At 53.4% G+C, this 13126-nt stretch overlaps 1 protein-coding gene across 5 annotated transcripts; it reads left to right on the top strand.

Annotated features, from left to right (window-relative positions):
* The first annotated feature begins 119 nt into the window (after positions 1-119).
* POLM (DNA polymerase mu) lies at positions 120-11643 on the top strand. 5 transcript variants are annotated; one of them, XR_006415448.1, is made up of 12 exons: positions 120-224; positions 622-899; positions 1208-1394; positions 2146-2244; positions 2978-3148; positions 4653-4727; positions 5597-5717; positions 6499-6631; positions 7798-7900; positions 8338-8607; positions 9390-9548; positions 10381-10464. XR_006415448.1 is itself a non-coding variant. In XM_044437516.1 (12 exons), the coding sequence occupies exons 1-12, from the start codon at positions 141-143 to the stop codon at positions 11367-11369; spliced, it is 1689 nt and encodes a 562-aa protein (XP_044293451.1). In that variant the 5' UTR covers positions 120-140; the 3' UTR covers positions 11370-11643. The 5 variants fall into 5 exon arrangements, 4 of the variants coding, with proteins under 4 accessions (XP_044293451.1, XP_044293450.1, XP_044293452.1 ...); XM_044437516.1 differs by lacking the exon at positions 9390-9548 and adding an exon at positions 11283-11643 and having other exon boundaries at positions 4656-4727; XM_044437515.1 differs by lacking the exon at positions 9390-9548 and adding an exon at positions 11283-11643.
* Positions 11644-13126: the final 1483 nt, after the last annotated feature.

Genomic DNA, 13126 nt, shown 5'->3' with positions numbered 1-13126 from the left:
GCCGCGCGAAAGTGGAAACGCCTCGGGCGAGACCCCGCCCCCCGCGCCCATTTTTGCAGAACCTGCCGGCAGACCACTTTCACTTCTGCAACTGGCGGGCGGGGGGGGGGGCTCGGCCGGGAGCTCCGCCCCGGGGAGGAATGTATTTCCGTAAAGCCTCCCCCCGCTGGGGCTCCTACGTGCAGCGGGTTCGGTGCGCGCTCCGGAGAGTAGATGTTGCGCGGGTAAGAACGCAAGAAGAGGCCTGCTGGATCGGGCCGTCTCGTCCTGCGGGCGCCTTGCACAGGGGGCTGCTTCTCGCTCGCGGCGGCCTGATGCTTTTACTCCCAGGTAAAGAGGCGTGGGGTGCTCTGGGGCAATCGCGGGGCCTCTTGCAAGGAGCTCCATGGCTCCGGCTTTTAACGGAAGTGTGTGAGCTTTGATCGCGCTCCTGGGCCTCATTAATTACGGTACTGAAGAAGTTTTCGTCTGCCACAGCGCTACGGGGAAAAACTCTGCCTTTAAGTACCAGGCTGAAGCTTGAGGCACGAGAGAGTTACAATCCTTTTTTCCTTCCCTTTCGGAGGGGAAGGTGTAGCAGTCTCCGTGAAGTGATCCCTCTTCTTCACTGCATTTCTGCAGGCCGCTGCGGCGCTCTTGTCCCGATCGCGCATTTTATTGGGTAGCCTTGCGAAGAAGGGCCTCCCGCCCGCCGGCCCGCCCGCCCTGATGGAGCCGCTGCCTGTGAAAAGGAAGCGCCCTCGTCCCCGGGACCCCATCCCGGCCCCCGCCCCGGAGCAGCCCGTGCGCTTCCCGGAGGTGGTGCTCTGCCTGGTGGAGAAGCGGATGGGCGCGAGCCGCCGGTCCTTCCTCGCCTCTCTGGCCCGCAGCAAGGGCTTCTGCGTGGAGGAGGCCCACAGGTACGCAGGTGCTGGGCTCCCCTGCAGTGGGGCTCCTAAGGGATACAGTTCAGCTGTGGGGCAGTATGGAAACGGAATAGTAATATGCTCGGGCCTTTCCCACCAGATTCTGCCCCATGTTAATTCAAGGGAGTGTTTTCTTTCCTTCCCGCTTTGAGCAATGAATTATTTCTGCTCGTGCCCGGCTAGCGCTTCGCCTGCTTTCCGTTTTCTCAAAAAGCAAAGCTCTGTTTGTTTTATTGGGTTGCTTGGAGTGTGGCTGCATCACCTTGCACCTCTCTGTTGTGGGGCCCTTTTGCCTCCCCCAGTGCGAGAGTGACCCATGTGGTATCGGAGGGGAACTCTGGCGACGAGGTGGTCGAATGGCTGAGAAAGAAGGGGAGGGGCTGCCTGGACGCGCCGGGGAAGGAACCAGCCCTCCTCGATCTCAGCTGGTTCACTGAGGCCATGAGTGCGGGCTGGCCAGTGAAGGTGGAGCCCAGGCACTGCCTGCAGGTGAGCATCTCCATTTGATTACATATTTAATTGATTTTACACTGTTCTGTACCGTCCCATTACAAACGCTCGGGGCGGTTTGCAACACTATTAATAAAATAGAATAAAAAAAAGAAATAAGAGTGGCGCAGCATCCAATATCAAGAACAAAACCACCAATTAAAACAGGTTAATTAAAATACTGAGAGAATAAAAAGGTTTTAGCCTGGTGCCAAAAAGAATAACGTGATGGCACCAGACAAACCTCTTTGGGGAGTGCATTCCACAATTGGGGTGCCACCACAGAGAAGGCCCTCCTCTGGGTAGTCACCCTCCTGATCTCTTTCAAGGAGGGCCCCCGGAGGAGGGCCTCTGCCTCGGATCTCAAGGGGTGGGCAGGCACATAGGGGAGAAGGCGCTATTTCAGGTATCCTGGACCCAGGCCATTGAGGGCTTTATAGGTCATCACCAATACCTGAAGTTGGGCCCAGACTTCAGTTGGCAGCCGGTGTAAGCGATAGAGGACCGGCGTTATATGTGAAAACCAGCCGGTCCCCGTTAGCGCCTGCCCTCTCCCTTCTGGACCAGCTGCAGCATCCGGACCGTCTTCAGGGGCACCCCACCTCGAGCACGCTGCAGCAGTCTGTGTGGCTTTCTGCCGTGCCGCTGCTGCTCGGGCGCAACCGAGAGGGGGCCTGCTGGGGGCCGGCTTCGTGCCTGAACGGGTTTGTTCTGACGCGGAGCCCGTGTCCTTGTCTTCGGTTTTGTTCAGGTGACTGCTCGTGCGGAGAAGCAGAAGGACAAGGCCCAGGTGGCACCCTATGCCTGCCAGCGCCGCTCTCCGCTTGCGCACAGAAATCCAATGCTCACGGTAATTTGGCATTCCTTGTGCTCTAGTAGAGGGTAGACTGAGCTGAGCGGTGGGGAAAGAAGAAAAAAGCAAGAGGGCCAGGATGGCAGAAGGTTGGCTGGGTGCCCCAAGGAATTTGGGAGTCCACGGCGGAAGGCTGAAGCGGTGCCCCACCTCGATTATTTTGGAACAGGGACGTCTGCTAGGAAGTTCTCTTGCACGAGCCCTGTTGGCACGAACAGGCCAGCCCAGCATCTCCAGCTGTTTGAGGAAGACGGTGGTACCACTCTGCTCATTGCTGTGCGAACTCACCTGGCTGGTCCTGTCTTGTGCCCCCTCGGGAGTTATTACTCAGCTTCTGCTGGTGTGGTATTGGTAGTTTTTCTGTAATTTCTTGCAAACTGGACTGAGTTGACCAAGGGAGGTAGAATGTCCGTTCTATATCAGGTGAGCGAGTGGTAGGAGAAACGTCTTTGGCTCAATATTTGAAGGGCCGGGTGCTGTTGGAGGCACCGGAGCAAGGCTGGTGGAAAAGGGAAAAGAAAAGACGCGGCTGGGAAACCTCTTAGGACTTCTCTTTGTGAGCCAAGCCGGTCTGTCATGGTGACACCTTCCTGAGGTGTGTTGCACTCGCAGAGAGATCTTGGTGCAGGAAATGGAGGGATGACCTCCGCTGGACGCAGATAGCAGGAACAGTCTTCTGGATGCCAGAGAGCCCTTACAGGGAGGGTCTTGGTGCCTTTTCCTTCGTCAGGAAGCTCTGGAAACGGTGGCGGAGGAGGCTTACTTCTGTGGCAACGAGGGGCGCAGCCTGGCGTTCTCCAGGGCTGCCACGGTGCTGAAGTCCTTGACCTGCACTGTCCGGAGCGTGTCGGAGCTGAGCGCCCTTCCCGGCCTCGGGGTGCATTGCAAGAGAATCCTCCAGGTGAGCCAGTGCTCTTCTCCACGAGTCTGGGCTCTGCCCCGGCATTGCTTTCTGCAAGCGATTTGCTTGCTGAGTTTGGCAGTAGAGGCACAGGGGGAAAAGTTGGCTGCACAGTGGCCCACGTGTAGGGTTATGTCTAGGCCATGATTCCACAAACATGCTGGAGAAAATACGCAGTGGTGCCTCGGCTCACAAACGCCTCAGTTCACGACCAAATCGGGTCGCGAACAAAACTGTCATAAAAATTTTGATTCAGGTCGCGAACTCCGCATTGGGGAGATGGCTGCAATCATGCTGGGGGTGGGGAGGGGAGGGGAGGGGGGGAGATGACCAAGATCGTGCTCGTCTTTCCTGCATGAGTGCAACCGCGATCGCACCCATCTCCCCCCCCGAGCGCACCCATCTTTGCGCCCGTCTTTCCCCCCGCAGTGTGCCAGGATGACGGGCGCATGCAGGGATGACGGGTGCAATCTGGGTTGTGCTGGGTGGAGGGGGGTGGGGAGATGGCCGCGCTCCTGCTCGGTGGGGGGGAGAATGGCCACAATCTTTGTTGTTCTTTGTCACTTTGCTTCACATTTTTCTGATTAAAAAAAAAGTTGCAGAATGAATTAACTGTATTTACACTAAAACTTATGGGGAAATTTAACTTGGCTCACGACCATTTTGGGTCATGATCAGAATCCTGGAACGGATTAAGTTTGTGACCCAAGGTACCACTGTCTTGGTGGAGCCTTGCAGCTCTCTGAGAATCTTGCCTTTCATTTTAATAAGGACTAGAAACGTAGTGCTTGGAGGTATTGTGGAGAAGTACTTGGAGAGGAGCTGCAGGTCAGTAGAAGAGCGGCTGCTTTGTGTGCCTGCAGGAGGCTGCAAATGTAATCCGCAGTATCTCCAGAGAGAGGTAGGAAAGATCCCTGTTTGCAAACTTGGAGAAGCGACTCTCCCTTAATAGGTTTGCAAGAACAAATGGGCTGTTTAGAAGAAAGGAGCTTTCTGTGTTTCCAAAACAGTGTACAGTTTTCTGTGTGATCTATTTTAAGCCAATGCCCATCTTCTCAACATGCTACCTTTGGCTCCTTCAAGAGTTTGCCTTTTAAAAAAATGTCCTCCTCATACCAGAGCTGCAGTTCACAGAAAATACATTGCAAACCCTATTTCTAAAAGAAGAAGTGCATGGGTTCTGCCTTCAGGCTTGTGGGCAAAAGACTATATTGCTCTTCTCCCACCCATCCCCAAACCTGGTATCTTCCAGATGTCATGGACTACAGCTCCCATCATCCCTGACCCCCTTCATGTTGTGTTGGGCTGCTGCCACCCTAACCCGCTTCTCTTTCGGGACCTGAGTTTGTAGCTTTTAAGCATTCTGAATCAGTTCAGTTCATTCTGATCGTATCGTTTTTGTTCACAACAAATTTATTTTTTGTTCTTTTTTGTCTCTAGTGCCTTGAAACTAACCGAACAGTCTCAGACCTTTTGTTTTTATTGTCTGTTCGTGTGCCCCAAGCAGGAGGTCCTGGAAGACGGCACGTCTGCAGAGGTGGAGAGAATTCGGCAGTCTGACAGATACCAGACTATGAAGGTGTGATCATTGTTTTTGGAGGGGCCGATCCATATCCTGACAGATGGGGCTAGGTATGGGAGGTGGTACTGGCATTTAGCCAGGCCTCTTGAGGAAATCTCAGATCAACATTCTGTACTAGCCACGAGCGTACTAAGAGACACTCATGCCCGCGGAGTCCTAGCTTTCACTAATTTTTATGCCTTTAAACCACGTTTCTAGGCCTTAAGCCTGTCAAGTCATGTGTGAAAGAGCATGGTGAAATCTTAGAAGCCACAGCAATAGTAGCCAGCGTGGGACTTTCACACCAAGCATAGTTTATGGCATCCAAGCCCCGTCTTGCAAACCCAGAAAAAGATGCAAAACCAAAGCAAAGGGAATCAAATGTCTCCAACCAGCAGGTGTTGCCCTGGAAATTGTATCCTGCAAAAAAAGAAAAGGCATTCCAGGTTGCGGATAGTAGTAGAAGTCCAACAGATACAATGAAAATAAAAACAAATTAAAAATGTAATTGAAGTACTGCAAGGGAAAAAAGAAGGCCCTCTCTTGATCCCCCACCAATTTCTCCCAAATATATCCAAGGACAACATCCAGGTTGTGCCCTGGATGCCTTAGTGCTTGGCCTTCAGCAAGAGCTTGTCAGGAGCAGGGCCTTTTCGAGGATGGCACCAGCGTGATGAAATACCCTCTCCCAGGAGGCTTCTCCAGCTGTTGCTCTGGTACCAGGGTGGTGGGCGGGGGGGGATTAATTGGTCTTCAGACCCCATTTGATGCTGCTTGGCTACTTCTTGGCTAGCTTTGCTGCTCACCATCCGTGTCACTGGCTTTTGCAGTCCCACTGCCCCCCAAGTGGAGGCAACGTTGCAATGAATGGTGCTTTTGCTCTGCAGCTTTTCACGAAGATGTTTGGGGTCGGGGTGAAGACGGCCAGCCAGTGGTATCAAGAAGGGCTGAGGACACTCCAGGACCTCCAGATGCGTTGCACAAAACTGAGCAGAGAGCAGCAGGCCGGTGAGTCTTCCTTGGAGGACCCTGAGTGGGGACAGGGCTGCGGAGGCATCGGAGTGGGAAGAGGGCTGAGGAGACGGGCAGTCCAGAGAGTTTCCCCCTTGCTTCATGGGGCCTCGGAGGCTCGGCCAGCCAAATAGTGCACCGTCGGTGCCTGGATACCTGGTTCGGTGCCTTCCCCACAGCTCCCTTTTAAAAACCCAGACCAAGTCAAACCATCTTTCTTGGTAGCTTCCACCCCGGGGGTCGGAGCTCTTGAGCCGTCCGGAGATCGCATCACAGGCCTCTGGGGTTGCCCGCATGTCATTCTACTGGCCCCAACCCTCCCCGAACCGCCAGCCTCTTGGTGCTTTCCGGTGGCGTGTGGGATTTTCCCTCCATTCTAGGTAGTTGAGATTTATTTGCCTCCTAAGACGTTAAGACTTGCCGCCAGAGCTTTACTCAGCTATCCTTAGATTTGAATAGCCCTTTAAGCTGTGACAGGCTGGTGCTCCATGCATGTTGGCCCCAGGCTCTTTGCCTTCCGCGCCACTGGTTGTGACCCCCGAGCAGCTCGGCAGTTGAGTGCAGCCCTTGGGCTGAAGGAGGTCCCCCCTCCCGCTCTGTGCTACCTGGCTTGGGCTTTCCCGGATTGTGGGTTCCCGCAGCCCTCGCTGGAGAGGCAGGGCCTTCCAGGCACGGGCCCTTGCCTGCTTATACTGTTTCTTCCCAGCATCTCCCATTTCCGCTCCTGCGGAAGGGCCGATCTGTTGCCTCCTGGTAATGGGCTCATCTTCCTCCTCAGGCCTCCTTCATTACACAGACCTCAGTACCCCAGTGGAGCGGCCCGAAGCAGAGGCCATTAGCCAGCTGGTGCGCGAGGTGGCCGAGCGCTACCTGCCCGGCACCTCTGTAACGCTGACGGGCGGCTTTAGAAGGTGAGCTGCTTGAGGTGAGATTCTTGGCGAGTGTGGTATGGATCCTGCTCCCCACATGGACCACTGGCACCTTCTGCCATCCTCAGGAGCATCTTTTCCTCCCAGAAAGGTGGAAGAAAACGTGGCGCTCTGTCTCTAAGCTATTCTAAGACAGAACCTGCTTGGCCGTTCTTGCATAAGGCACCCCGGGAGTTTCCCTGGGAAGGGCCTCGGAATCTAGCAAAGGAAGCACTAGATTTTTTTGGGGAGATGGCGCCCCGTGTCTTCTGAACCTGGTGCTTTTTCTGCAGGGAGGCTGGCTTTTCCCGCGAATAAGCCACCTTGTTTCAGGGCTGCTGAGCCCTTGTTCTGTTGCCCAGTCTCCGCGGGCAAATTCATCGTGAGTTGCCAGGAACGGCAAGGAGGCCGGGCCACCCGCGCTTCACTATCTTGCCAGTGACTTTCCTTCCACTGACCCCAAACTAACAGTTGGAGAGACTCCGACTTTTTCCCAGCTTCTTCAACTTTATTTATCAGTGTCCCAAAAATTGCAATTGGGAAAATAAGAGGAAAATAAGTTTGTCTTTTAATATGTTCTTTTGCAAGCGAGCCCTTGTTGCATATGCATATTGGTTACAAACTTTTTGCCCATTGGCTGATCCATCTGAAGGCCTGGAGTGGAAATAACATCAAGAGAAAAGAAGGACCTGCTGGCAGAAATCAGAAGCACTGAAAATGGGTGGGGTATAATGAAGGAATAACTGCACCCAGATTAGTGGGATAACATCTCCCCCTTAATTGTACGATTCTCCCAGCTTTAAGCATTCAGTGGGCGCTTGTGGGCACCCACCCTCCTTTCAGCTCTCCCTGCAGTTCCTCCAGAAGCTCGTGTTTGCAGTGGGGTGTGTGGCAGGTTTGGCTCGCACAACAGCCCCATGGGTCGCACAGACCTGGTTACAAGCCACCCAGATGGGCTCGCACATCTTGAGCTTGCAAACCAGGATGGGTTCTCCCTTCCTGCCGTCCCAGTCGGTGGAAAACCAGTGCCTTAACCGGGAATTATTGGAGTATGGCGATGCAGCCGGGACCAAGCTGCTTCTGGTGCGGGTTTGTGTGTCCTCTGCGTGACCCTTGCTTGCCTTCTCTGTTTCCTGTGATTGGTGTTGCCGCCACATCTTTTACCACAGGGGGAAGCGGAGTGGACATGACGTGGACCTGCTCATCACACACCCGGTAGAGAGCCGAGAAGAGGGACTGCTGAGCAAAATCATCAGCTGGCTGCATAGCCAGGTAGGAGCAAACTCGGGTTCAGGCCGGAATTTCTAGAAAAGCAGCAGAGCATTTGGTTATATTAAAGGACAGTATGAATTACTGAGAAAATGTGGCACAAAGAACTTGGAGTGTTCTACAGCTCTGAGGATGACTTGAGTTAGGTTCCACTTTGGCTTCTCCCACTCCTGATTCTGCTGCCTTGCCCTTGGAAGAGGCCGCCTGTTGCGACTCTGCAAGAGTGCCTGCGGTCCAGCATGCAGCTTCTGCAGATCGCAGGGCGTGAGCTTCAGTGCTGCAGATCATTTTTCCTCCTGCGTGCTCCTGCACCCCTGAAGGCTTTTGAGTGTTAGGATTGATGTGCCTCAGTCGGCCAGTAGTTGGAGAGCCCTTTGATGTGCTATCGCGGATGCTGTTACCAGCCAGGCGCATGTCCTCCCTCTCCCGTTCCTTCCTAGGGCTTCTTGTTGTACCAGAACAGCTGCAGGAACACTTTCCAGCCCTTCAAGATGGAAGTTCAAGAGGCCAGTGGCAGTGCGGGTTCAATGGACCGTTTTGAGCAATGTTTCTCCATTTTCCGCCTTGCCGACCGTCCTGGGGGCCCCCGAGGGGATGCCGGGGCTCAGAAGCCTGGAGCATCCAGTTCCAGGAAGGCTGTGAGGGTGGACTTGGTCATCAGCCCCTACAGTCAGTTTCCATTTGCTTTGCTGGGTTGGACCGGCTCTAGGGTGAGTTCCTCTAGTATCGTCTTGGGAATTTGTGTTCTTTATTCAGTGTTCAAAAAGGCTCCCATTTAAATCTTTCTAAACCTGGGAGAGGCTATAATTCAGCACTTAATGCTCCATTTCCTAATCCTGTACTAATATGGTGCCCTGCAGAATTTTTCCCCGCCCTTTCACTTTTCCAAATTTTGTTCTCTTACGACCTGGAACTGAAATGGATTTCATGGGCATTGTTTTTACTTGGTGTGAAGCAGGTACTAAGCGCTGGGAAGGTGCCAGAAAATCTTATTGAGGCACTAAAGTTAAGGAAACGGGAACAAACTGGCCATCGTGGGTTGCTTATGCATGCACCCCATTTGCTGTGAGGTTCCCAGGTTAGTTCTGGGGTGACCCACGGCCTCCGGAAGCCACGTGCTCTTAAGTAATTGCACGGAGTCCCTTGTGCGCCCTCCCTAGCGCGCAGGATCTCAGGTTAAATGCAGCTGTTTTGGGAAGGCCCTGTGAGTTTTGGAAAGCACTTCTAAAAAAATAGCATCATCCTGCTGGCCGTTGGTCACGTACCAATTTTTCTGGTTGGCATCTTGCTAAGTCTAGAAATGTTTCCACCTGAGTGCTCAAGGTAGAATGAGAAGTGTGAGGAAACTGGAGTGGGGTGGAATTGGTTGCATTTCCTCGGATCAGCTCTCCAGGCACCGGCCCGCTTTCCCTGCTCTCTGAGTCCGCCTCGCACTGAACATTTGCCTGGGCGTCCGGCAGGAAGCGGGTTCAAGCAGAGTCTCTGCACACAGGACTTGTGGGCTTTGCACACGCCACCTGGGGAATTGCGTCTGCGCATGGTTTGCACAAAGAATGACGTGCTCTGTGCAAAGGAGCGGCTGCTGTGCTCGTGGAGTTGATCTCAGTTCAGTTCGTTGCTTGGAGGGTGTCAAGTGGAGGAAAGAGGCTCGGTGAGTGCGAGTGAGTGGGGTGCCGGCGTGGGCCGTGCGTCTCTAACTTCCAGCAGGCTCCCCAAAGAAGGGCTGAGAGCGTGGAGAGCTGCAGCAAGGCTGGGCGGGTCGGTCGCCTGCCCCCGCTTCAAGCATCTGACACTTTGCTGGCTCCAGCTGCTTTTCTGCATGGAAACGGACCTTGCTGTCCTGTTGCACTTTGTAACCGAACCACGGGCAGTTAATCTTTCAGAGAGGCTGTAGGCAAACCCTTTTGTAAATGGCTGCTCACCGATTCCTGCAGCTTACTAATTACAATGGAAGAGCTGGAAGGAGTCAGGGAGCCGATGGATCCAACCCCGTGCTCAGTGCAGGACCCCAAGTTCAAGCATCCCTCCTTTGGCCGTCCAGCTGCACCCTGACTGCCCCCAGTGTGGGAGAGCCCACCGCCTCCCTAACTCAGGGGCTTTGTTGCCCTACTGCTCCGTAAGCATCGGGAAATGTTTCCTGATCTCGAGCTGGAACCAGGCTTCCTGCTACTCAAGCCCGTTATTCCACGTCCTGAACCCTGGGATGGTCGAGAAAAGATCCTGGCCTTTCTCTTTGTGGCAGCCCTTCAAGTACTTGCAGTGAATCATCTCTCCCTTCAGTCTTCTCTTCTCGAAGCTAAACATGCCCAGTTCTTTCCATCTCTCCCCGCAGGACTTTTCCAGTCCTGGATCATCCTTGATGCCTTCCTCTGAACCCTCTCCAGCTTGTCTGCATCTTTCTGAAATTGCTTGTTCCTTTTTGTGGGCACCCTTTGGGAGAAGCCACCTATAGATGCTCTTCTCTCTCTCTCACTGCCTCCCAGAATTTTGAACGGGACCTGAGACGCTTTGCCAGGCAAGAGAAGAAGATGGCTCTCAACAGCCATGCTCTGTATCACATGGAGCAGGTAAGTGGCTGAGGAGGAGGAAGAATAAGGAGGAGGAAGGCTTGCGGCTTTGAGCTTGGCACACCTTGGAAGAAGCTGCTTCTCCCTGCAAGCATCACGGTGCTAATGGTGCTTCTAGTATTCCTCACAGCTGCAGCAACCTCAGCTGGTTCCCCATAGCACTGTTTGCTTTGAGCTCCCTGGTGCTGAGGCCCAGCTGGAGAGCAGGGGAAGCTCTGATGTGGATGTGCCCCGATTCTTATCCCTTTGAGTTATCCGACCTCCAAAGCAAAGTCCACCCCATTTGGGAAGCCACATTCATTGTGTGATCCTCCTTTGATCCAGTCCCTGGAGTTGTGCCAGAGGTAGGGATCTACCTTAGAATTTAGCGTTTTTTGTTTGGTTTTGTAAGGCCAGGTTTTTTTTTTTTTTTGAAAGGCTGCTAAAGTAGCTTGGGATACTGTGCCCATTTCCAGAAGCTGATGAGAGGGGAAGCATTTAGTTGTGAAGGGGACGGGGGTGTCCTTGCCCCTCCCAGTCAAGAGCAGAAACTAAATCTACCTGCCCCCTCCCTCGGCTATGTGTTCTGCATACCTAAGGCATAAGCAGAATAAATTATGCACCATAAGCAGGCTTGTTTGCCCTCTTTAAAGCTGCATAATTTATGCAGCGTTGTATGAATGTGAATTACCTTGATGCTTAACTTTCTGTGCCTCTTTTGTTTTGAGGAAGGGAGTCTGCAGAGTTCTGTCCCAAGGGGGGAGGCAGGATATGAACAAGTAACTTCAGTGAAGCAAATACAATTTGTACTTTTTGTGTGTGCATTCAATACTTTTCAGAAAATATTTCTGCCGGCTGCCTCTGAGGAAGAAATTTTCCAGCATTTAGGTCTGGAGTATATACCTCCCGAAGAACGCAATGCCTGAATCCTGCTGTGGAAGAATCATCTTGCTCCTGACTGAATTCACACGTTCATCTGAAGGAACAGAAATGCCACGGCCATGTCTTTCCCCTCATGCCTTGATGGCCTTCTGGACTCACCTGTGGTTGCCGGTGTGAAAGAGTCTCTTTTTCTCTTTCCGCTGATTTAGGAATAGGCACGTCAGAACAGAAATAGCAACTTCTCCCTGTGGGGACCCAACCTGCTCCAGATGGTGTGAATGGAACTTAAGAAAATTAAAGAAGCACTTTTCCTACGTATTTTTTTTAGAGAAAAAGTTGCATTCTTCCTGACATTGGTGCCTCCGTTTTGGTTTGCTGCCACAGTAATGGAGATACTTTGCTGTGACCTTTGTGGTTAATGCAGGAACTGGGATCACTTAGCTCAGGGTGGTGGGGTGGGGAGTGGGGAGAGACACAGCACGTGTTTCAAGCTATGCATGGAGGGGGGAGAGTGGGTAAGGAGGCATTTTTCTCCCTCCCCATAACACTTGAACCCGGGGTCATCTCACGAAGCTGACTGGGAGGAAATTCAGGACAGATCAAATGGACTTCCTCACACAGCTTAGCATTAAACTGTGGAATGTACCATAGTGATGGCCATTCGTTTGGATGGCTTCAAAAGGGGGCTTGTTGAATTCGTGGCTACTAGCCGTGTGGCTCGGTGGCCACTGGTTTTGCTAGCCACGTGCTTGCTCTTTACCAGAGGGGGCTTGCCTGCACACGCCACTTGCCAAAGAGCTCGGGCAGCTTGCCCGCATCCTGCTGGGGAGATCCCGTGGGTAGCTGCCTTGTCGCTGAATGGAGCGCCGGACTGGGCGGCACGCCGGCCTGGTCCCGCAGGGCGGCTTGTGGGGTGCTGCGGCCTAGTGAGCGCACTCGCACTGCCCCCCCATGCCGGCCTGCACTGTTGCGTGCCCGGTGGCTCAGTGCAGCTTCCGTGAGTGCAGCCGAAGTCTCTGGGCCACGCCTAGCGCCTCTTCTGCCGAGGGACTCGGTGCGTCACTTCTGATGAGCGTTCACCGCTCTCCTTCCGCACAGCCTTCGCAGGGGGTACTGCATATTTCATGGTGGTCCCTGCCTTGACCTTGCACCCAGGGATCCTTGACATCATCTGCTCCCTTCCTCCCAAATAGAATATTTATGGCACTGCACGTTCAACATAATGGGGTGGAAGCAACGGGTGTTCACTACACTGGAAGCCAAATTGTTTCGCAGCCTCTTTCCTCACGTCGCCTAGTTGGGAAGGTTTCTCTGCGAGGTCAGCGGGAGTTCAGAGCCCTTCCTGACCGGGTGGGCTACCTTTGGGGTGGGTGGGGCGGGCAGCAGGTCTGGTCCATCGGAACTTGAGGGGTGCTCATCCCGGCACGATCAGCTGCAGAAGCTCCGAGGCCTTTGAGCTAATTGGAACAAATGGTTGTGGGCATTAAAGAATTAAATCGTTTGTTGCTTCATGAAACCCCCTCTGCTTTCTGGCTTCGCTAACTGGCGTTTTGTGCACACAACAATTTCTTGGCAGGAGTTTTCATCCTGTGTCTTTTGATAAATTTGTAGTATGAAGTTGAGCAGAAAGAAAAAGGCAAGGACCCAAACTGGTTTTTGAAGTGGAAGCTGAAGGGGTTCCGTGCATCCTGCCATCTGATAACGATGGTGAGAGTTGCTCTCAAGCAGTTCTGACTGGCACCAAGTTTGGGGAAGGACGGAAGGAACAGGGCCTGCAGGTTCGTCCCGCTTTTTGCCTGCT

The sequence above is a fragment of the Varanus komodoensis genome, unplaced genomic scaffold, assembly GCF_004798865.1.
Source record: "Varanus komodoensis strain SLA01 unplaced genomic scaffold, ASM479886v1 scaffold30, whole genome shotgun sequence".
Classification (NCBI taxonomy): Eukaryota; Metazoa; Chordata; class Lepidosauria; order Squamata; family Varanidae; genus Varanus; species Varanus komodoensis.
Note: the sequence above shows the minus strand (reverse complement) of the source record. Positions and strands in the feature narration are given on the sequence as shown.

Bases quoted from the DNA above. Each gene is read 5' to 3' on its own strand.
- POLM (XM_044437515.1), top strand. From the start codon at position 141: ATGTATTTCCGTAAAGCCTCCCCCCGCTGGGGCTCCTACGTGCAGCGG. The intron at 2,245-2,977 runs GTAATTTGGCAT...TTCCTTCGTCAG, and splicing joins ACAGAAATCCAATGCTCACG to GAAGCTCTGGAAACGGTGGC. The intron at 3,149-4,652 runs GTGAGCCAGTGC...GTGTGCCCCAAG, and splicing joins ATTGCAAGAGAATCCTCCAG to CAGGAGGTCCTGGAAGACGG.